Source organism: Haliotis cracherodii, unplaced genomic scaffold, assembly GCF_022045235.1.
Source record: "Haliotis cracherodii isolate W230 unplaced genomic scaffold, xgHalCrac1.p SCAF_5, whole genome shotgun sequence".
NCBI lineage: Eukaryota > Metazoa > Mollusca > Gastropoda > Lepetellida > Haliotidae > Haliotis > Haliotis cracherodii.
The window spans coordinates 18,632,728-18,655,167 of NW_027266308.1; the positions used below are offsets into that span (position 1 = coordinate 18,632,728).

Genomic DNA, 22,440 nt, shown 5'->3' on the forward strand with positions numbered 1-22,440 from the left:
CACAGCTCTCCTGGCATTGAACACCTCAATCCTGTCTTTAATCGACATGAAGGCTGCAATGATAGTTGGTGGCCTTTCCGTTTCACCCGACTTTTCCTAATATCTCGGGGCCTGGCAGTCGATGGACATCTTTGAATTTCACATTGTCCACATATTCTTCTGATAGTTTGATACTGTCAATCATAAACTGCCTCAGAACTGTTTCACCATCTTCTTGTTGATGGTATTCCGTTAAACAGTAAGTTTATCATGCAGCTGTTTTCTTATGGCCTCATGACAGAGCATACCTATCTCGAGCGTAAAATCTGCTCTCAAAGTACTGAGCTCTTCTCTCACCTGCTCCATGTCCTTGCTGTAATGTTCCGTACTTCTTTCCGCGACATCTACTATTGTTTTCAGGTTGGATACTTCTATTTCAATCTTATGGATGGCGCTCTGCAGTGCGGTGTTGATGTTGTCTATTTTGAATAAGTTCTTTTATTTCCTCCAGATCAGTTGATCTTTGTGACATTGTGTACCCAGTTTTCGTAAATGTGTAGATGTAGTCAAAAATGTCAAGGTCAGGTAACTGCACAGATTTGTATTTTTGGTGAAACCCTAGTGTCTTTTACATATAACTTTTCATTCTTTACCTCATACTTGACTCAGTTTGGGGCGATGAGCTTGGATTTTCCGCATCATGATCGAGAGCTCGAGTTTAACACGTCTCGGCTTCATGGTGACCTTGACCTGTCAATGGCGCCATAATCTCCCACCTACAGGGGTCCCAGTTGTTGGTGTCCGCCGTAACAATACTTTACCTTGTGGACCGCCACGGTCACGACGTAGGTGCCGGAGGCATTGTCTTTGCATTGAGTTCTGCCCAGAAAAGCCGAGGTGTCACATCCTCACGGCTTGAAGGAGTTCCTCTTGGGTTGATAACTGCCCGATCTTGAGGGCTTGGGAGCATTGGTGTGAGACACTCGGGCCAAGGCCTTGGGAGTAGTTTCGTCTCTGGTGAAGTTGGTGACACGAGACTTGGCCATTGAAGAGGGAAACAGAAGACCAGGGTTGGCGAAGCACATCCCACTCAGCACCAGGTAGCCAAGTTGTGGGGTGGTGGTGAGTTCAGCTAAAGCCGTATGCATATGGGACCTTGTATGGTGAATCTAGGACTGACCGTGGTCAGGTGGTCGAGCCAGTTGTCCTCTGACAGGTTCTGAATAATAGCTCTCAAGGTGGAGGCCATGACAGAATGAGGCTTAATGGAGCTCCTGATCTCAGTCTCTATAAAGGCCAGCCAATAGTCTCAACAGTGTTGGACCCGAGAGCGACAAGGGGATTGGCATCTAGACTTACTCCCACTCACCTTGAGGTAAGAAAGGCATAGTCATTAGAGGATAAAGACCGTATCATAGAGGCACCACTGGATGTGCCATCTGAGCCCTGAAGGTGTCACCGAGGCTGGAGGATCCAATAAGGTCTGAAGTGCTACATGCACTTGGAGAGCATGGCAGATGCTGGAGGAACCAGTGGCACCAAGAGCATGGCAGACGCTGGAGGTGCCGAAGGAGCTGAGAACTGAGGCATGGTCTGCTGAAACATGGACTGCATGACATGAAATCACGTCGGATCCATGTCGGGACACTGAGGCAGCTGGAGACGCGCGGGGAGGAATGCCCAGGGTCCGAATCCTAGAGGCAGCGGTCGAGAGCTGGTAAGACGCAGGTAAAGATGAGCTCAGTGTAGTCAGTGCCTGCCAGGCATCGTCATGGATGATGAGGACGTGAATATCAACAGCATGGATGACAGTGCCAGTGACATATCAATGACAGCACGAGAGTGTATCAGTGGAGAGGAGGTGGTGATCGTCACTGAAGAAGAAACAGGTGTAGAGGTGAACGCAAGAGGGATCCTGCCCGAGTGGGAGAAGGTAGTAGCCGGTGGGGGTTGGTACTCTCGGATGAGTTGGACTTTCTTATGAGACTGAGACGCTGCTTCCTTGCTTGCAGGTATTTGGGGACAGCTGTAGGAGACAGGTGCAGACAACCTTTATACCTAGACAATTAATTGTAATACAAAGCAAAATATTGAACACAGAAAGCATGACACGACAATACATGACCTCAAGGTGAATTCAAAATGGTCAATTGGAACAATACACCTGATATAAACAGTGGTTAACACCACACCAGGTATTAATGTTATGGCATAAATCATATTTAAGATGAAGTCACAAAACATAGGTACAATAACAATTCACAAGAATAACAGTTAGTGTTGAAACACTTAAACAATTCAATAGTAGTTGCTGCGCCACAAAAACAGGTCTTGTTTCTGGGCTTGACAGTAGTAATGTGCTGTTCAGTGATGTCACAACTTCTAGGGTCACATGGGAGCTGTGTGATAGGGTTAGCCACACAACCAGTTGGAACAACGTCTTCTTCAGCAAGACCTCTCACAAGATCTTTCTCTCGGTCAAGAACAAGCAGTAAATGCATAAAGGAGTAATGCAGGATAAGTAATAAATTGTAAATTTTATTCTTATTCTATATTACTCTGTGCATTTCATCCTTCTTCTTTCAATCCCTTGTATGGAAACATCGTTGAACAGAGTTTCCAGCTTCAAAGCTTCATTTGCCCAAATATCCCTGCATTACCATGACGACCACCCCAATTTAGAGATCGCTGGTCCGTGTGTGTCTCTATCGGTGTCTCAGAATGTGAGTGTGAGGAGGGTCGATCTCATTCCATCCGTTAATCCTTATATCGATCTTGATGTCAATAGGAAGGAGCAGCGTATCGAGGGATGTTCAGGGTAGGGCTGATATCGATGGTCTCCGTATTGATCAGTTGTGGGATAAGGATAGTATCTCATAGGTTGGTATCGTGAGATGGAGATCGATGTCCATGCCAGTCAACCTCGCTATTGTAACCAAAGTGTCGAGATCACTGTCGAAAGGGATAATGCTGTGAGTCTGAATCCAATGAATGTGATTGGTCGAGGTGACAATGTCGATCTGTAAAATGAGAATGCTTTAGTTCATGTCCATAAAATCAATCTGTAGAGAGGTGACGCTCTGAATCAGAGTAATCTCTCTGTTTCGATATTGAAGTGTGTCCCTGAGACGATCGACCTTCAGGTGGTTGATCTGAATGTCGACCCATAGAGAGTCAACCTGTAGAAAATTGACTCTTATCCGATCGATCTACCACTGGAGGGCGTGTGTTCCTTAGAATGTCAACCCTTAGAATGTCGATCTGAGGAATATCGACCCGCCGAATGTCGACCAGAGGAATGTCGACCCTTGGAGGATTGATCTTGGTTCTTTGTCGACTTCTCTGTAAAATGTCGACCCTTATCTCGGCGAATGTCCTTGGGTCGAGACCGCTCTCTACTCTTTCTCTTTACGGTAGGCGATGTCAACACCTGGTTTCAGCTAGAGTCCATAGTAGTCGTAGTAGATAATTCCGGAATGGCTTGGTCAATCAGAGTAGAGGTATGGCTGGTTCATGTAGAATTGACTGGTCGCACTGTAATCTCCAAAGTCGATACATGACTTCCTGCAGATTGGGTATGAGAAGATAAACATATCTCGGTAGACTGGTCAAAATTTACTGTCAGCACCATATGTTTGTCTGACATATTTGTTGCCTGGAAGTTTGTTGTATAGTCAGTGGATCACTGTTAGACTTTGAAGAAAACTTCTGAAACTTCATCATGCAGAAAACTGTCGGCAATGGTATCTTCTTCCACTGTCAGTAATTGTGGCTGATGGTGATTGCTTTAACACAGTTTTCATAGTAGGATAACCGCATTAGTTGGGTTCTAATGTGTCCATGTTCAGTATCCTTGGATTTAGATCAACGATCAATCCCTCTCCTTTGGCATTTATTAAGATAGTCTGTAAATGCCTCTTGTGACAAAGACAGCATTCCCAACACTGTAAACCAAGTTAACAGACTCCACGACAATAACAGCATAATTTATGAGGATTCACCGGTGAAAATATGTGGTGGCACTTCATGGAGGCTGGACATTTGGCTTGGTCCTTACCCATATTTATTAACTCAAATATTCTCTAAAACAATAAGTACGTCTCCACAGGGAGGCGAAAAAGAAGAGAATAATGAGGCAGTCAATGGACCAGATTGAGGACAGGGTGCTGCACCAGATCAAGGTGCATGACCTAGATACTGGGATGGTTGTCATTGGGATGCATGGGTGGCTCGGCAAATGAAGCTTAGAAGCTCGAAACTTTGATCAAGGATGTTTCCACTCAAGGGATCGAAAGTAGAAGGTGGAATGCATAGAGTGAGATAGGATAAGTTAAAAAATTGTCATAATATGAAATAGGGGATAAAATAATATAAAAAAATGGAGGAGGGTGAAGACAAACTGACGTACCTCGGTCGTGGTGAATCCATCATACACTCTATGTGAGGTTTTTTTTAGTACTGGCACACCCAGTGTCAGGCTATCCATCACTCCATACATTCTCACTTCTGGCAGCTCACACCCCTTCTTCTTGCCTATAAATACACAAATCAAAATACCTTCAATTGTGTAGTGTTTGATCTATATAACCTACTAACTACTTTCAGCAGTGTAATGTTGGATCTATATAACCTACTAACTACTTTCAGCAGTGTAGTGTTTGATCTATATAACCTATTAACTACTTTCAGCAGTGTAGTGTTTGATCTATATAACCCACCAACTACTTTTAGCAGTGTAATGTTGGATCTATATGACCCACTAACTACTTTCAGCAATGTAGTGTTTGATCTATCATGTCTATATGACCCACTAACTACTTTCAGCAGTGTAGTGTTTGATCTATATAACCTACTAACTACTTTCAGCAGTGTAATGTTTGATCTATATGACCCACTAACTACTTTCAGCAGTGTAGTGTTTGATCTATATGACCCACTAACTACTTTCAGCAGTGTAGTGTTTGATCTATATAACCTACTAACTACTTTCAGCAGTGTAATGTTTGATCGATATAACCTACAACAGTCCGTTTGACTCCAAATGAGAACGATGTATTGCAAAATAACTCGAAATCCAGAAAAGTGTATGAAACATCAATACGGTACTTGACCATGAATACCCTGTACCCAACAAAATCTGAATTTTGTTTAATTTAAGATCCATGACGGATGAAGTTCTTTAAGAAACTATCATGTAATTTTGTATAGAAATGTGTACATGACACGTAGGGGGACAAACCGTGGAAGGAACAACGCAAGCACGGTCTGCACGTGCTACACAGTTACCGTGTTCATTCAATGACAAGATGCACTTCTCAGCAGATGTTAAACAGTTGATGTTGAATGTGTATGATGTCTTTAGAAGTGAAGCAGAAAGAGCAAAGCCATTTTATGCAATTAATAAATTCTTGAAACAAGCTTCAAAAGCTCTTGGTATGTCCCCTCAGAAACTTAAAAATGTTGTTAGTCGACGAGATACAATAGTCAGGCCAAGGAGGTAGGGAACATGTCAAAACCATGCAAGGTTGATCAGGGTGACCCTATCTTACGACTGCCACCTTATCACTGCGACCTGAATCCAATCAAGTTGGTATGGGGCATCGTCAAGGGTGACGTTGGACGATCGAACACAACGTTCAAATTACGAGAAGTTGAACAACTCGTAAAGGAATCCGTTGGTCGGGTAACAGTAGAAACATGGAGGCGTTGTGTGGCCACAGTTGTTGACGAGACAGAGCCACGTTATTGGTCACGAGATGGACTACGGCCAGCAACAGTCCAACCTATAATAGTGGCAGTCGGTTCAGGCACCAGCAGTTCCGACGACGAGATCTATGGCATGAGCGAGTCAGATTTCAACTGAAATTATCATGAGACGGCCCCTCTAACGCTCTGTCACTTCCCCTACCCCAGAACGTGCAGTACATGTGTGCTTGCGCTGTGCCTTCCACAGTTTGTCCCCCCTACGTGTCATGTACACATTTCTATACTAAATTACATGATAGTTTCAGAACTTCATCCGTCATGGGTCTTAAAATGAACAAAATTCAGATTTTGTTGGGTACAGGGTATTCATGGTCAAGTACCGTATTGATGTTTCATACACTTTTCTAAATTTCGAGTTATTTTGCAATTCATCGTTCTCATTTGGAGTCAAACAGACTGTAACTACTTTCAGCAGTGTAGTGTTTGATCTATATAAACTACTAACTACTTTCAGCAGTGTAGTGTATGATGTATATGACCCACTAACTACTTTCAGCAGTGTAGTGTTTGATCTATATGACCCACTAACTACTTTCAGCAGTGTAGTGTATGATGTATATGACCCGCTGTTTGTTGTTTAATGACCCACTGACTACTTTCAGCAGTTTAGTGTTTAATGTATATGACCAAACAGGATTGGCATTCAGCAATTTTCGGAAGCTCTAAAATGTATCATTATTCATTATTTAAAATGTCATTTTGAGTTGAACCATATATATCTGCTGTAACTTTTGGTAAAGTTAGATCGGCAATAGCTCCTTTTCGTTGCAGTTCGCATTCCTTATATATTGAAACGGGAAGATATAACAATGTACCTGGAAACTCGAGGATTTGTAAATTGTGTAATATTGGTTATGTGGAAAATGAATACCACTTTTTGTTAATTTGCAAAGCCTATGATAATTTATGTCCATCCAACCCTGGATAAATTTAATATGCTAATGTCTGACTGTAACCAAACTACAATTTGAAATACCGCAATGTATTTGTATTATGCCTTTATCTACCGTGAGTCAATAATTAATTCTGTGGACCAATATATGTACCATGGGCAGTTGGCCTAAACATGTACGAAATAAAGAAACGGAGACCCACTAACTACTTTCTTCTGTGGAGTGTTTGATCTATGTGAAACAAACTAAAATGTTATTTTCTTAATAAAACATCTTTAAACAATCTCACGACATGGTCTGTCTAAAGTGATGCTGATTCCAAAGTGAAATGGACAATGTGCTAAAATGTGACATTCATGTTACAATATCAATGCATTGGAAGTGTCATATATCAGCCATTTTTGTTTTGGACTGCATACTTTTGAGTGTGCAAGTTATACGCTTTCAATGAATGATTGTTCATTGGAATACTCCCTTGAAAATTCAGTTCTTGTAAGCTTGTGAAATAGAATTGACTAAAGGAAGATGTGACGTTAAGAAGGTTTCCCTGCCACTTAAGACTGTAAATACAAACAGTTGCACCGATTTCAAAGGATTATTCGCAAGTTTACCGCAGCACGATAACTAAGTTATGGAAGTAGTGTCCCTTTAACTATAACATTACAAGGTGATGTAGAATATTACATTGTCTATCTGATGGTGTACATTTAACTGCATATATGATGCAAGTTTGAAAAAAAGACAATGCCAAGTGTTCAGTTTTTGGTAACCTTTTTTATAGCATACACCAATATATGTATTGTGTGACAAATCTTCCTATTTAACAGTTTCATTCGATGCATACGAAAAAAGGCTTGCCATAAATGAAAAAGATTGATTTTCCTCTATCACATCCAAAGAGTCTGAACATACACACACACACAAAGAAAAGGGCATAACTCGTCTACGCTTAGTTCACTGTAACTCAGTGACTTATATGTTGGGACAATATATTTTCAAATTCTTTTGCTAATGAGGAACCAAACTATTCCAACACAAACAACTGAAATCTGTCAACAAATGCACCTGTCAGGCATCATATTCACATAAATCAATCATTATTACTCAAAAGAGTATTTCAAAATATACAAATTGTAAATTTTACAATAAATTGTATATCTATGAATACTTATCCTATCTCAGACTATGCATTTCCCTTCCTTCTCGATCCTTGTGGACAAACAATCCTCAAACAAGTCTCCATCTTATGAAAAACATCACACCCCAACACATCCCAGCTGTCTCCATGACTACCATCACTGACGATGGGCTGCTTCCCACTCAATGAGATCATGTGACGTCTCAAGCTCACTCATTCTCTTTCTAATCATCTTACTGTGGAGACGTTTCTTGACTGAAACACAAACTTGATCGACTACGTCTGGTAACCCTCCCCGTAGACGAGAGAGCAAATCATCCCTGCCCGGTCAGTTCAGGACAAGTTCTTCAAGAATGCCCACATACTTACAGTCAACAGACATAAGGTGTAGCAGCCTTGGCATCTCTATTTTTTGCTTCTTTAAAAGCTTTCAATCACTACCGCAGTAACTGAGTAAGCCAAAATGATAAGAGGAAATGATCGACACCCTACCCTGTAGGCGAGAGAGTGCAATCATCCATGCCTGGTCAGTAGAGTTTTACAAGTATTGCCCACACACTTAGTGTCAATCAACATAAGGTGTAGCAGCTTGGCATCTCTTTTTTCGTTATGTTAAACCTATCAACCACTACCGCAGTGTTTGAGTACACTTTAACAGGAAGAGGAATGATCAACAATACCAAACAAGGTCTTCAAACCAACTACTCAATCCTAACACATCGGTTGGCGAGAAGAGGGTTGGGATGTAAAGTCTCTACAGACAAATCTCATCCCTCCATTTGGTATTCAAGTCTGGGAACTCGAACTGTAAGGACGACAACATGATAAAACTCAATGATTTTTTCTAGTATTTACACAATGATCCTGTCATGTTGCTTAAACTAGTTAATGTAATAACTTCCAGGCGAACTGTAGATGTTTCTTGAAAATACTCTGATCTGTGTGAGCTTGGATGCAAACGTCCATACATGCTTTGACCATGATACCCTGGTAATGCAGAAACTGAGTGATAGGTTTTGAGATATGGGTGAATAAACACAGGGCCGTAGAAATTCCAAATGGGAGCACCTTTCACTGATAGTGAATTCCTTGAAACCTGTCACTCACTTGAAAGATTAAGCGAAGGTATTGGCGGTGCTTCTGATGGATAGGTACATCAGATACCTATCCTGTAGATCAAGGCTGCGCATAAAATCTCCCTGATGAATGACCGGGGGTGCGGAAGTGCGGTAGCGTTCGAGAAACTGACTGTTTCGTGTACTGGAAGCTTTAGGACTTCTATAGTTCTTTCTTCATCTTCATTCACGAAAATTAGATCTCTACTGCTGATAGGCATCAAGTCTGATTGCCATGGATTATAGTGTGACTTCTGTCTGAATCTCTGAGAGTTCTCCAGTTGGTGCCTTTGAAGCTATAAAAGGTCAACAGGCATCTGTAGCTGTGTGTCTTTAGTGACTTCATATGCTATTTCTTGGATTCCAAATAGGAAGGGAGATGAATTGGTCCTCATAATAACAAGACTTTAGAATTCCACTTCTACGCAGATATGTCATGAGGCCAAGGAAATTGGAAATTAAGTCCAACACAACTTCTTGTGAAGCATGGTTACTGTTCCTCTGATGTGCGCCTCTCCTGATGTTCTGGCATGAGCAACTGTTATGGCTATGGCTTCTGTCGATGACAAGATTGTGGAGAGGAAGGGAAGAGTATGTCAAACTGTAAGGTCCATATGTGCCAATTCCTGATTGTCTATGATGGAAGTATGTAACAATCTTTTGGGGTTGAGAGTTTATACATCCCCATCCAAATTTTGAGCAGTTGCGATCGATTTCATTCCATGCATGCAACAGTCAAGCAAATTGCTTTAAGGTGTTTGAAGACTATCCTTAATTCTTCTAAAACAGGAGAAGGCTGTAATTAGGTTCTGGGATAGATAAGGCAAAAAGGCAGAGGATTGAGTTCTGTGATCCAAAGGTAAGGGAAGTTACTTCTGTCTATCCCTACGATCGTGATGATCTGGTTGGAAATGATGATAAGAGTAGTCTCTATCTCAGAGTAATTGGATGGAGGGGGCTGATGTCAATCCCGACTCTCCAGTGATCTCCATGAAACCCGTTCCGATTCTTGAGTGTATGAAGGACAATCCTCAGTACAATTCTCTGAAGTCGGAAGCGCAGCATCCAAATGGGATTATTCTTTCTATAGAACTTGTTGCGGATCTTCCGTGGTTCAATGACAATGGAATGGGTTTCATTCGATTAATGTCTATATATATTGTTAGTAAGAAAAGAATCGGAAACTTCATCCTCCACGAGAAGAAATTTATGGCGGTGTGGTGGGAGGTTGATTGTCAGCTGCTGTATTTGAGGGTTTAGGATGCACTGCTTCAGTATAGTCTTCTTGGACTTGTGTTGATGATGGACCTTGCTCTACTTATGTACATTTTGAACGTATTTTGCTGTCCCGTCTTACACTTAATAGATATGTTTTTTTAGAAGCTGGAAACCTTTGTATTAGCTCGTTTTCCACTTAGGATCGAAGAAGAAAGAGATAAGCTTAGCTGAGATAGGAGATTTAAAAACTAATATATTCCACTCTCAAGTTTTTTTAGTTGAAGCTATTTCAATATATTCATAATGATACCCATAAGCATAACACTTTGGAATAATTTATTACTATTGCCAGATAATTTGTAAGAATGGAATAATTGGTTCAGTCACCATTTAGGCCTCCCATGTTTTTGCGCTTTATGGCCCAGCTATCTTATATATATGTACTAATCACATATGTTGTTTCAGGTGTTTTGTGTTTCACATAATTGTTATGTCTCACTGGTCAGCTAAGATAGCATACATAACAACAATGTCCACAGTTCTTTAAAACATATCCACAGAGTTAGATAACAATTAGCAATCAATCAATGTATCATCAGCTAATCCTTTGAACAAAGTAAATTGTTTTCACAAAGGCACTTCATGCTCAAATATGGGTGTATAACATCTGCTTTAGTAAACCTACATATATATAAACTAATACTTTTACCAAATCCACTGCGCAATTAATATGATTTAGCATTATTTAGCTTAATCGGTTTATTGTAAGCTCCACATAATAAATACAAGTAACTATTCCCATTTACCATTTTCCACCATTTGTTTACAAACATTCTCCTCTCACAAGACCCGCCAAAATATTCCCCATGGCAACATACGTCATTTCTCCAATGACGTCACTACCCTTGGTCTCATGACGTCACTACTTTTACTCCCAAGTCAAGTCATCCTCACAACACATCGCGTCTGGCGGTTAGCGATTTCACCTCTTACCCCCAACCCCAAAACCACCCCAATTGTCAGGTTGCGCCTTTTTCCACAGTGAAGAATATTGTACATAGTCTTATCTAGTTTATGAATGTATCGTTCTTATTGCTGTTATTTTATTTCAATAAATTTGGTACAGTAGGTATGGTGCAGTCTGGGGCTTGCTGCCAGCTAACTACAGCGGGAGCCCAAATTCTTCTGCCCGCTGTTTCCGCATGAGGAGTGACAGTATCCTTGCTGTGGGTCCTGTCTGCGAATCACGTAGGAGGGACAAGTTGACGCGCGATAGGGTCTGTATGCGATTTCTAGTCTGCGGTAGGACCTTGCATATCACGCCCGCCTGCATCATCCACACTCAGCCCATCATATCCCACAAAACATTCATTGTTTGTTTTTCTTTCCTTCTAAGGTAGTCTGAACATAATCAGTGATTAATCAATCAACAAATTATTTGATAAACCTTTGATCGATATCAACTCTCCATTTGTCTCTTTTGCTTGGCTGCCACATGCATATTACATAACATGTAATACATTCATCACATCAGGCATTGACTAATAACCCAATCTTAGATTGAATAATTACCCCGGTCACGAGAAATGTTAAATGTGAACCACTGATTGCGATATATCCTTGATACCCTCGTAGGCAGGGGTGAATGTTATTCAGTTTATTTTACATAGTCAGGTAATCTGAGTGGTTCTACCACTAATTAGACCTGTAATAAAGTCATTAATTGAGCATCAAGTGAATGACGACAACTCAACAGGAACTGAACTTCATTGTTGCAAACATAATATGTACACTTATTTGCTGAATATTAAATTATATAATTGCATATACACTCACGCTCACATTTGCACACAGAGACAAATTTGCAAAGTGAAAAGAAAAATTATAGGTAGCATCATGCAATCAAATGAAAGGATTCAAGGGGATTCCCCCTCGCTGTGAATGAGACCCTCCTTTTTCCCCCTCACTGGTGGGAAGCCCAGTTTGTTGAATCACTGATGCTGATTAGCATCTGGTGATTACATGGGATAATTTAAATGGTGCCAGCAAGAGGACTGAGAGTTGGGACGTTGTTTACCTTTAAATGAAGAGCAATATAGCAGTCGTTTGTTTGACTGCATTATGTTGCTAAATGCCTTTCTCTGAGCAAGACCCATGAAGATCAAGGTAAGAATAGGCATTCAGCATCCTATGCTTGTCATAAGAGGTGGTAAGGCTCGCTGACTTGATTGATACATGTCATCGTATCCCAATTCTGTAGATCGATGCTCATGATATCAATCACTGGATTGTCTGGTCCAGACTCGATTATTTGCAGACCGCAGTAGTATAGGTAATGAGGTTCTGGCTCACTTCCACTGGAGTCAGATTTATATATACCTATACCGCTACTACAGAGGGAATTTTTTATGTCAAAACGCGCTGATGCGATTCAACGATGACCATGACTCCTTTTAAAAGAAACATCAATATTAATTCATAATGAAGAAAATTTATTACAGCCCACGAGGATATTGGAAAGTTATAGGAGCAATACAAAAATTAGCCACCCCGGCTAAGGTATCTTAAGATGTGGCCAAGGATTGGCTAAAGAAACAAGCGATGTGGCAAATATACTTACCGGCACCGCGTTATATACCGAGGAAGAAGATATTTTTACAACGAATGGAGTTCATCAGGCTGACCTCTTGTTTCTTCCCCAGGATAAGGTAAGACGCAAAACACATAATTATCCTTTAACCGTAGTGGATGTGGCTAGTCGATACAAAAAGGCTGAGCCATTAACCTCGAAAGATTCAACAGAAGTAGCTAATGCACTGAGCCATATATATAAACGCGGACCACTAAAATGGCCTAAGCTATTTCAAGTAGATCCTGGTCGCGAGTTTATGGGATCAATAACTAAACTGTTAACAAAGCATGATGTTGAAATCAGGTGTGTTGAAAAAGAGGCCCATCGTAGTCAAGCTATCGTTGAAAGATTTAACCGGACATTAGCGGAACGTTTGTTTGGCTATCAGTATGGGATCGAAATGAAATCGGAACGATTAAGATCAACCGAATGGGTGACACGATTATCAGCTGTTGTATCAGTGCTGAATAATGAAGCAACGAGATTAATCGGGAAGAAACCATCCGATGCGATTAAAATGAAATCCGTGACTTCCGAATCTTCAGCACCGAGGAGAGGCAAAGAAAAAAAACTTCTGGATAGAGTAAGCATAAGATATTTATACCAGCCCGGTGAACTCGAAGGAGGCCTGATCCGATTTGGTCCCTTCAGACATATAACATTAGTAGATTGGTAATGAAAGAAGGAGAGCCTATTCTTTATTATCTTAAAGATGGACCGGGCAGGGCATTTGTACGAGAAGAGTTTCTCATAGTTCCAAACGATACAGTATTACCACCATAACCATAAGCATAGGTAGTTACACCATCCTTATCAATCCATCTCTTTGTATCTAAGGGGGATAATGATGTCTTGTTCATTCTTAATCCATATATCCTATGATTGTAACTTCTTAAAGAGTTCATCTCGTGTTTGAATGTTCTACCATTGAAAAATGCTTCTTTATACTGTTTGTGTTTGATATGCTTTTTTACCACATACTTCTTAACACCCTTAGCTTTTCTTATCTCTCCATCATCGGACTTCTTTATAGAATACATCCTAGGTCTTAATCCGACATACTCAGCTATAGGGGTCCCAGCACATTCATCCTTCATCTTACCTAATACCTTTTTATTTACTACGCTGTGCAGTGGATTATCTTTTGGGTAATCGCTCGTATCGTACATATCTATTTTTTCTGCTATATCTTTATACACATCCGCGGTTTGTATTTCAATCAACAAAGAATCTGTATTGGTATATAACACCTCGCACCTATCGCTGTACTGCTTCTTAAGTTCGTTGTAATAAAAGTCATACATTAAGTGTTTTGACAAGTGAGGAATACTCATATCAACGTACACCGGTCTGTTGAATTTCATATTACTCTTCTGCATATGCAACGCGGCTAAGTCGTTATCGAATATCTTGCTTCTGTTTAAAGCCGGACTGGCTATAAGTTTCCTAAGTCTTTCTTCCTCATCAGATCTGACCAATTTAACATCAACACGCTTCCTTAGATTCTCCATAGTTTTACCAAATACTGAGTTATTCATGAGCTTATATAGGTTCTTTTCGAAATCACTGGTAGCTATCTTTCTTAAATCTGTGTTCAGCCTTATATAGGGCTCCATCCAAGGGCTTTGATCAAACTTTAGAACTCTGTGTATTTGCTTTAGTTTCATACCTAACGATAGATATAACTGGAGATTTCTGTTGTGAACTATATATTTTGTCTTATCCATCAAATTTGGTACAAGTTTTTCGTTAGCTAACCTAGTATTACCCATCAAGGAGTGTTGATATTCCGACATCCAATCTTTATTCACCGTTAATCTTTCAGGAGCTAGCAGATAACTGTTATGATCTTTATGTAACGAATTTGGATATTCCAAGTCAACTTCTAAAGTACTCACGGAAATGAAAATAACCTGTTTTTTCGATCTCAGATTTTAAATAAATGCAGTTATTATACAAAATATATAAATAATCGAACAACTAAATTAGTACTAATTGGGCCTTGGCACAAATACAGCGTATCAAGGGTTTTTATGTTTTTTTACATGTAAAAGTGTGTAAAAATATGAACAAAACAGACTATTGTGAAACTGAGCATAACCAGGTGTTAGTAGATCAAGGTGAATGTCCAAGACCTATGACACCTTGACGACAGGTGAAAACAGGTGCTTGAAACCCACGTGTATGTGATTTGTCAGTGGTTAGTGATTTGTAAGTGGCATTGTGGGATAGTGAATCATCGTCAAAATATCAGAACGTAAAAGTAACATATTCTCTTCTCAAACAACAACTTACATGTCATTATTATCATGTACATAAACGTAGCCGTTATTTTTATTATTGTTTTGATAACTTTTTTTCCAGGCTAATTTGCATAATGCCTATAGCCTGTTTCTGCCATGTCAATTTGGACTTAGTTTTATTTTTGAATGTTGAAAGTGCCTACAAATTACCTCCTGTAAAGTACATTTTTTATTGAGCACTGAGATAAAACTAGCAAATCCACCAGACTAGTACTTTTCCAGTTGTATTTTTTTTTCGTATTTACATCTACGTAATGCTTTGTGTCGATTATTAAATCCAGCAAAACAGTTTTTTTTCATTTCCATGAGTACTTTAGTATGTACCCTTTATCGGAATCTGTGGGGATATCATCCACATCGATATCATTCACATCGACCCACTCAAACCTGCCCATGGGTAAAGGTTGACTCATAGCCCATCTGTACAAATTGTTGGCGTCGAGATATAATATGTGCGTGTCGGGTTTACTCGGATCATATCCTTCCACTTTTTTATTATTAGCCTTAGAATACCTTTTCGCTACCATCGATATACCACCTCTTAATCCTTTCTCAATAAACAAGTGCATATCGTAATCTGTGAGTAATTTTAGTTCTACACCGGTCTTCTTCAACAATGCATCCCACGATAAACCGGGACTGGAATATTACCATGCCGGGTCCAAGCCGTATTGTTTTAAACATGTCTTTCTAAATATCTCGAATATATCGGCGAGTAACAGTACATCGGTTTTTAAGTACAGATCGTGATAATCACCTAAATTCTTACAACCTAATATATCCCACACCGTCAGAGCATGTTCATAATCGGTATCTGTTATTTTAGAATCTGTTAAGTTACTTTAGAATGATTCAAGGGGTGGTAATTTAGTTTCGTCGAACCTAGACCACTCATCCATCTTTTCGTAAGGATATACACCTTTTCTCAGCAACAAATGCTGACACCGATCGGTATATTGATTTGTTATTGCAAAGTCATCGGGATTGTTCGCATTAGCTAAATTGTCCAGGGAAGATAACAGAAACTGTGCGGAGTCTATGAATCTAAGCCCAGCGTTCTAAAGTTTCTTGTATCCTCTGAATTGATGCATCTAATGATGTGCTTATAGTATGGGATTCGGCTATATCTTCTTGATTGCTCCGGAAATAAGGTTCGGTATATTCAGTGCTATCGTCTGCTGTACTTTTAATCAATAACATTTTAATCGTCAGCTGATATTTTATACTATTTAAATCATCTAACTCCTTGTCAATTTTGCTCGATACGATGGGCTTAACATCATTAACATCCATGTTGGAATATCCATCTTCCAACCTCTTAGATATTTACCAACGCCAGCTGTTGGTACAAATTTTAACTCATTATTATCAACAACAGTGGGTTTATTTTTATCATCGGGTTGATTATTATCTAGTAAAGCGATCAATTCAGCTTTTCTCATTCGAGAATAACCTCTCAGCCCACTTCTTTTCGCTTGAGCTTTGAGTTCTGTAACAGTCTGGGGTTTGTTGTAAGCCTTCAACTCTCTGACAAAAACCATTGTGATTTAATGGTATATACAAAATGATTCAAATGTCTAAATGGTTGTTTTTCATATATAAATACGTATTCTCCCCAACCTATTCCTCAAATTAATGTAATCTCTCTTCCTAAAATAATAATCAGCTTCCTGACCCTATCAGCACTATGACTCTTACATAAACAGTAACTACCTTTGACCCTATCCCACATACAGAACAAACATAATTTTTAAAACCCTGCCTGATGTAATAAGAGTGGGTCCCACAGTAAACACCCACACATGGCTTCTGACATTGAATCGATTTCCCCATGAGTGTATATCTGCACAGATTCATGGTTATACACATATCATATCATTTGTCTAAAAGGTAAATCACATCTCCACTGGTGAGTCATAGCTGTCATTGCTATTTATAGCTCATAGCTTATGTGTAGCTAAAAATAGACAACAGTCATCGTGACATAGCTGAACAGCCAGTCAGCGCTATTTATAGCTGAGTTGTCATTGCTATTTATAGATTAGCAGTCAAGGTAACTTACAGCTGAACATCCAGTCAGCGTTATTTATAGATTAGCAGTCGGTGACATGGCTGATAGATCATGGTTTATGTGTAGATATTGTATAACTGAAAATTACAATGACTGATAACCAAAACATTATAAACACTATCTCGTGGTCTTTATGAGCCTCTGATGGTGTATAAAAATGACTTATTGTTGGTCTCAGTATTGGGTCAAGTTTCTTTCCATAAACAAGGAAGTCTTTGTGCATGGCAGATTCAACATCCTTAAACTTTGAATTGAATGTCCTTGTTTACGCAGTTCATCATCAATAAAATCTAATCTAATATCCTCTGTCTGGCCCATTGCTTCAATTTGTTCTAATGCTTTATTATGTCGTTTAAGCTCCTCTTCAACTCCTTTAGCGTTTGATTCCCTCAGAGTAGAAAATAAATAATTACTCCCCGAAAAAGCTAGAGCATTAACAATAGCTCCACCGACCATCATCGTAATTGTTGCCATATTTATATTTATCATATAATGGGTAGGTTTCTCGGCAGGATAAAGCCAACGGATAAAAACGATATCCGTTGGGGTCATATGCGGATAGAGATGCAAATATCAAAGGTCAAGTAGGGACTACTTTCAGTGTTTATAAACAAACATGGAGTCGCACTTGTCATTCGGCGATCGAGTCAGAATTAACCATCGTGAATCTGGATAAACTACAGGGATAATTGATACAATTATTAAAAAAAACAGTCTTATATACTGAAAGTCAGTGTCGAACTGCGACGTAACTAAGGAATTTTATAAGTTTGGGCAACTTTGGAGATATAAATTTCGAAACAATTTTGCGAGGGCACTAGGCCTAGCCAAGCGGGATCAGAAGCCATATCTGTGCTTGTAGACCTCTGCGGCTTGAAACCTTTTCCACAAATAAAAATAGTTGGGTTTAGGCGAAATATGTATGAATTGTTACCTTGTTTCGTTTTTGCGCTGTGTATACATCTGACTATACTTCTTAACGTTATGACAGAACAGGCCGACTGTGAACAATCACTGGCCGTGATGTCTCATAGACTAGGGTTAGAGTAGCTTCCCTTTGACAAAGGGCAGTTACTCTAGCGGACAGACCGATGGATTGTCGCGAAAGGCAAGTTAAAACAATTGTTGTTTTGCGTATATGTTGCTTCGCCACTGTATAAGAAACAGATTTCAGTTTGAACTATATTGGCTACTGTCACTGTCCGACTGACACATCACCTACCCTGTGACGTAATAAATATTAATGCGCGCATTCCAGGAAAACTCGCAATGTTTAGGTAATGTTTGTGAGTGAGGGGAAGCGATTTTCAAGCACAGAATTGAAGAATGACATTATATGATAAAGAGGTTATCACGCTTGTGTGTTTAGGGATGGTAAATATCCTGTATTAGGAATAAACACTATGTATTTAGCTCGCCAAGGCTCGCTAAATACAATGTTTATTCCTAATGCAGGATATTTACCATCCCCAAACACACTCGCGTGATAACCTCTATGAATATAAAATATTCAAATGTTCAATAATATAAAATATTCAAATGTTTAATTACTTCATTTTGTCTTCTGGGATGTCCTTGTTTGATGAGCATATTTTTTGTTGCCATTGCCAATCAATATATCAAGAACCATCATACCGATATCATAACCATTAAAATCTGGCTTGGGTGGTGTGGCTTAGTTATCATTTTAGCTGTACGAGCATAGCCAATGGCCAAGTCGCTGACCACCGCTGAATGATACGTTGCGTATGCCAACATTTTACCGTCTGTAACTGGAGTAGTCATTATAACATTATATGAGGGCTTACCTCTAATTGAACTTCTTGTTGTGTAATCGGGGGTGACGTTTTCTCTTCTCCAGTCTTATAAAACAACCATACCACCGCTATAGCAACAACTCCTAGTGCATAGGGAGCCCAAGACTATATTCAATATTTGAATTATGCATTAGTTTCGCCTTCCTCGCTAGCCCACCCTTTCTCCCAGCTGCGATTTTCAAAGGATTCTTTGTCACTCTGGCTTGTGATTTCGCTATCGCTGGTATTTCCTCATTCACTTGTTGTGATTGTGTTTCCACAATCTGTGATACAATCGGGGTTTGTACTTGTTGTTGCGTCTCCACAATCTGTGGTGTCACTTGAATCTCCATTATCAGTAAGTGGGCACTTATGTTTAAATTGACAATACGTAGCCATTATTAAAGCGGTGGTCACCTGAGCCAGGAACATTCCGTATCTATGATAAAACTCACAGCTTACTGCTCTTATAGCGTGTTCGATGAATGGGTCTTTCTCGAGAGATTCATATAAATACGGGCGATGTTCTGCCGGGATAGGGAGAAACGTACTAGCTACAACTGTGTATAGTTGTAACATAGCCGAACCTATTGTTTTAGTCATGGTAGCTCCCAGTCTAGACTCGTAACACGCGTACAGTTTTTAAAATTCTTCATCGGTCATATTATCAATTTTTTCAGTGGTATAATTTTCCCCCAAATATTGGGAACATTTTCCACCAGCTACCAAAGCAGTGAGTCTTTCTCTATGTTTATCTAAAGATTTATCTGTATGTTCTTCTGCATGTTGATCTGGTTCTTTGAGCATTTGTTCGATGAGTTCATCGCATTCCATAATGTAATACCTAAGGAGATATTTAAGTCTAACATAATAAAATATGGCATATCCAATACAGCCCGTAATAATAAACTGTTGCGAAAAAATGGGGATTCAAAACCACATTATTACATAATAACCGCTAATGTTCAATTTATCGTATTTTTGCTATATTTGCTATATTTTTGCTCAGCAGTTGCTACATTTGCTATATTTTTGCTAAGCAATTGCATAAGCAGCTGGTTGATCGTTTTTTAATAAGAGTTTAATACGAATGCTAAATATGAAAGCATATCTTTCTTTTTGGTAAGTTCTTTACTCGCACTGCAGTCGTCTATTATGAAAAGGGTTGATTCTCCTTCGTATTTTTCGTGACATATTCGTAAACAGTCTTGTAAATGATCGCCCGGATCAACTCTGTGTACCCTGGGATCATTCATTACCCAATCTCTCGATAGGTATGTTTTATTAACGCTTATAGTCGGACACAGAATAACAACATGAATGAAAACATCCCGATAATGACTTTGTAAAATATCTAGAATAAAAGCTGTTTTTCTGCAACACGTTTGCCCGCAGATGATAGCACAGTGCGGTTCTTTAGGTAAAAGATTATTAATAGATCTCTTGCACGAATCGTCCATTCTGTATATTAAGTTGCGCGTCCATAATCACGTACAAAAATATGTATAATTTACCAGCCGCTTCCTGGAGCTTCATTATCTGTAAAGTAACACCCTCACAAGCATTTTCTATTCTCCACCCACTGCCGTGTAGTTGGTCATCGTCCGTTGTTCGCATGTCGAGCCACAGCCCATACTTCGTGGTAAGGAATTCAGCCATCGCTACACCCCCCGAGAGACAGATCTTTCGCGACCGCGTTAGCTTCTGGGCTTTGTTTTATAGAGGGGAGCTTTTTAATCTCATTCCACAGTTGATATGCTCGCATGCCTTGACTATATAGTTGATTAGGCACGCCCTTGATAGTCAATTATACTTTTGTAATCTTGGGATTGTAGAACGCCTCGGTATCTCTTGCAAATGCATCAGAGGGGTCCTTGAACAATATTAAGATACCCTTCAACGATCTCGCTGGGATGTTATTACTTTGATAATAGATTGATATTCCACGTCGTATCTCTTTTGTTCCTGGTGATCTTTCGGTGTCGAAGCACGCGATCATACAAAATGGCTAAATTTCCGATATACTGGTTAAGAATTTGTCTGGCTAATTCAGGATCTGTTATCATATCATACTCCAGTGAGATATTGTCAATAGAATAGCTACTAGGACAGAGCTCCAGATAAGCTTTTGGTGTTGTGGGTATTTTGCCCATGCATTTTAAAATCATTGGGTATCACTAATTCTATCTGGGTATTCAAATTTCTGTTACCCACTAGTTTTTACACATGTGGGTATTTAAGTTAAATATTTAAAAACACTATTCATCTAGGCCCTGCAAACTGGTTTCGTGTGGGTTCGAGAGCTTAATAGGACTCAAAAATACCATGATACTTCCACAAGAAAGTGTGATGGCAAATGATCATGATGTAACTGTCATCGTGGAATTTGGCAAGGTTGATGGAATGCCTGTTTATAATTTCAAAATAAGTTGCTGATTTGCTAATCGAATACGCAGGGTTACTTCACAATATTTTGATGATACGCACAAATTTTATTTTTGTAGCGTATCTGTAATGTTCGTTGCGTATTTGATACGCTTGGATTTTATTTTACTGCGAATTTCCGAATTTCTGATGCGTATTTTACGCAGATACACAGCTTATCTGGAGCTCTGTAGGATCTTCAGTAGCTTTGATTACTCTACTGTAGTCATTAAAAGTGAGTTCGTATTCTAACCTATCGCTTAGGGATGCTTGATAGAAGGGCATGGGACTATCTAGTAATTCAAAGTCTAGCGGAGTATAGAATCGGTTACCTAATGCATCAGCAACGGCCTTATCTTCTACGATGGTATTATCACCACTATCAGCACCTACACACAGTCTCAATGTGTTCTGATTTAAAATACCTTGGTACTGTAAGTTTTCCCGTTCTTTAGCCGTTCTCCAGATATCCATGTAACAGAAATATACATCGCTGTCGTCAATACTCAAAACTTCATTACCGCTAATTTTAATCACAATTTTCTTAACAATCGCACGACCTATGTTCTGAACGAGCTCTCTGCTAGCGTCAGTAGAATTCAAACTAATTGTAAATGATAGTCGTGCAGTTCCCGGAACTAACACATCGTGTGCACTGAGATTAGGAAAGCGAACCAGATTCTGATCAATGGTACTCGGGTTATTAGTTATAGTTACAGACAGACGAATTGCTTTGACCCTTAATGGATCCCGAAGTCTACGTTGTGGGTTTAACTTGTGTCTGTATTGCGAAGACATTGTTATATTGAAATTATGTAACCTTATGTTTAATATAAAAATGTATGATATTAATCTAGATAACATAACTGATACTAGTACAATCGAAGATGGTACTGATGAAACAAGCTTTACGAATCTTAACAATGAACTTTTGAAACCAACCGTTAATGATTATTACGATGACTTAAAAGAATCTCCTACAGGTCGTGACTATTCAAAGTTTACGATAGATAGTTAAGGAATATTGCGACTGAGTGGCTCTCCGGATATTGATCTTATGAATTCTCGTACTCATAAGCCCCTAGCCTTGTCTTCGATAGCCAGT

General features: G+C 39.5%; 1 protein-coding gene across 1 annotated transcript in view; it reads right to left on the reverse strand.

Annotated features, from left to right (window-relative positions):
• The window catches only part of LOC139442848 (E3 ubiquitin-protein ligase FANCL-like), a 148,645-nt gene that overhangs the window by 119,530 nt on the left and 6,675 nt on the right, over positions 1-22,440 (reverse strand). The window contains exon 2 of the mRNA XM_071223748.1: positions 4,388-4,512. Within this exon, the coding sequence (XP_071079849.1) occupies positions 4,388-4,512 (125 nt within the window). The remainder of the gene's footprint in view (positions 1-4,387; positions 4,513-22,440) is intronic.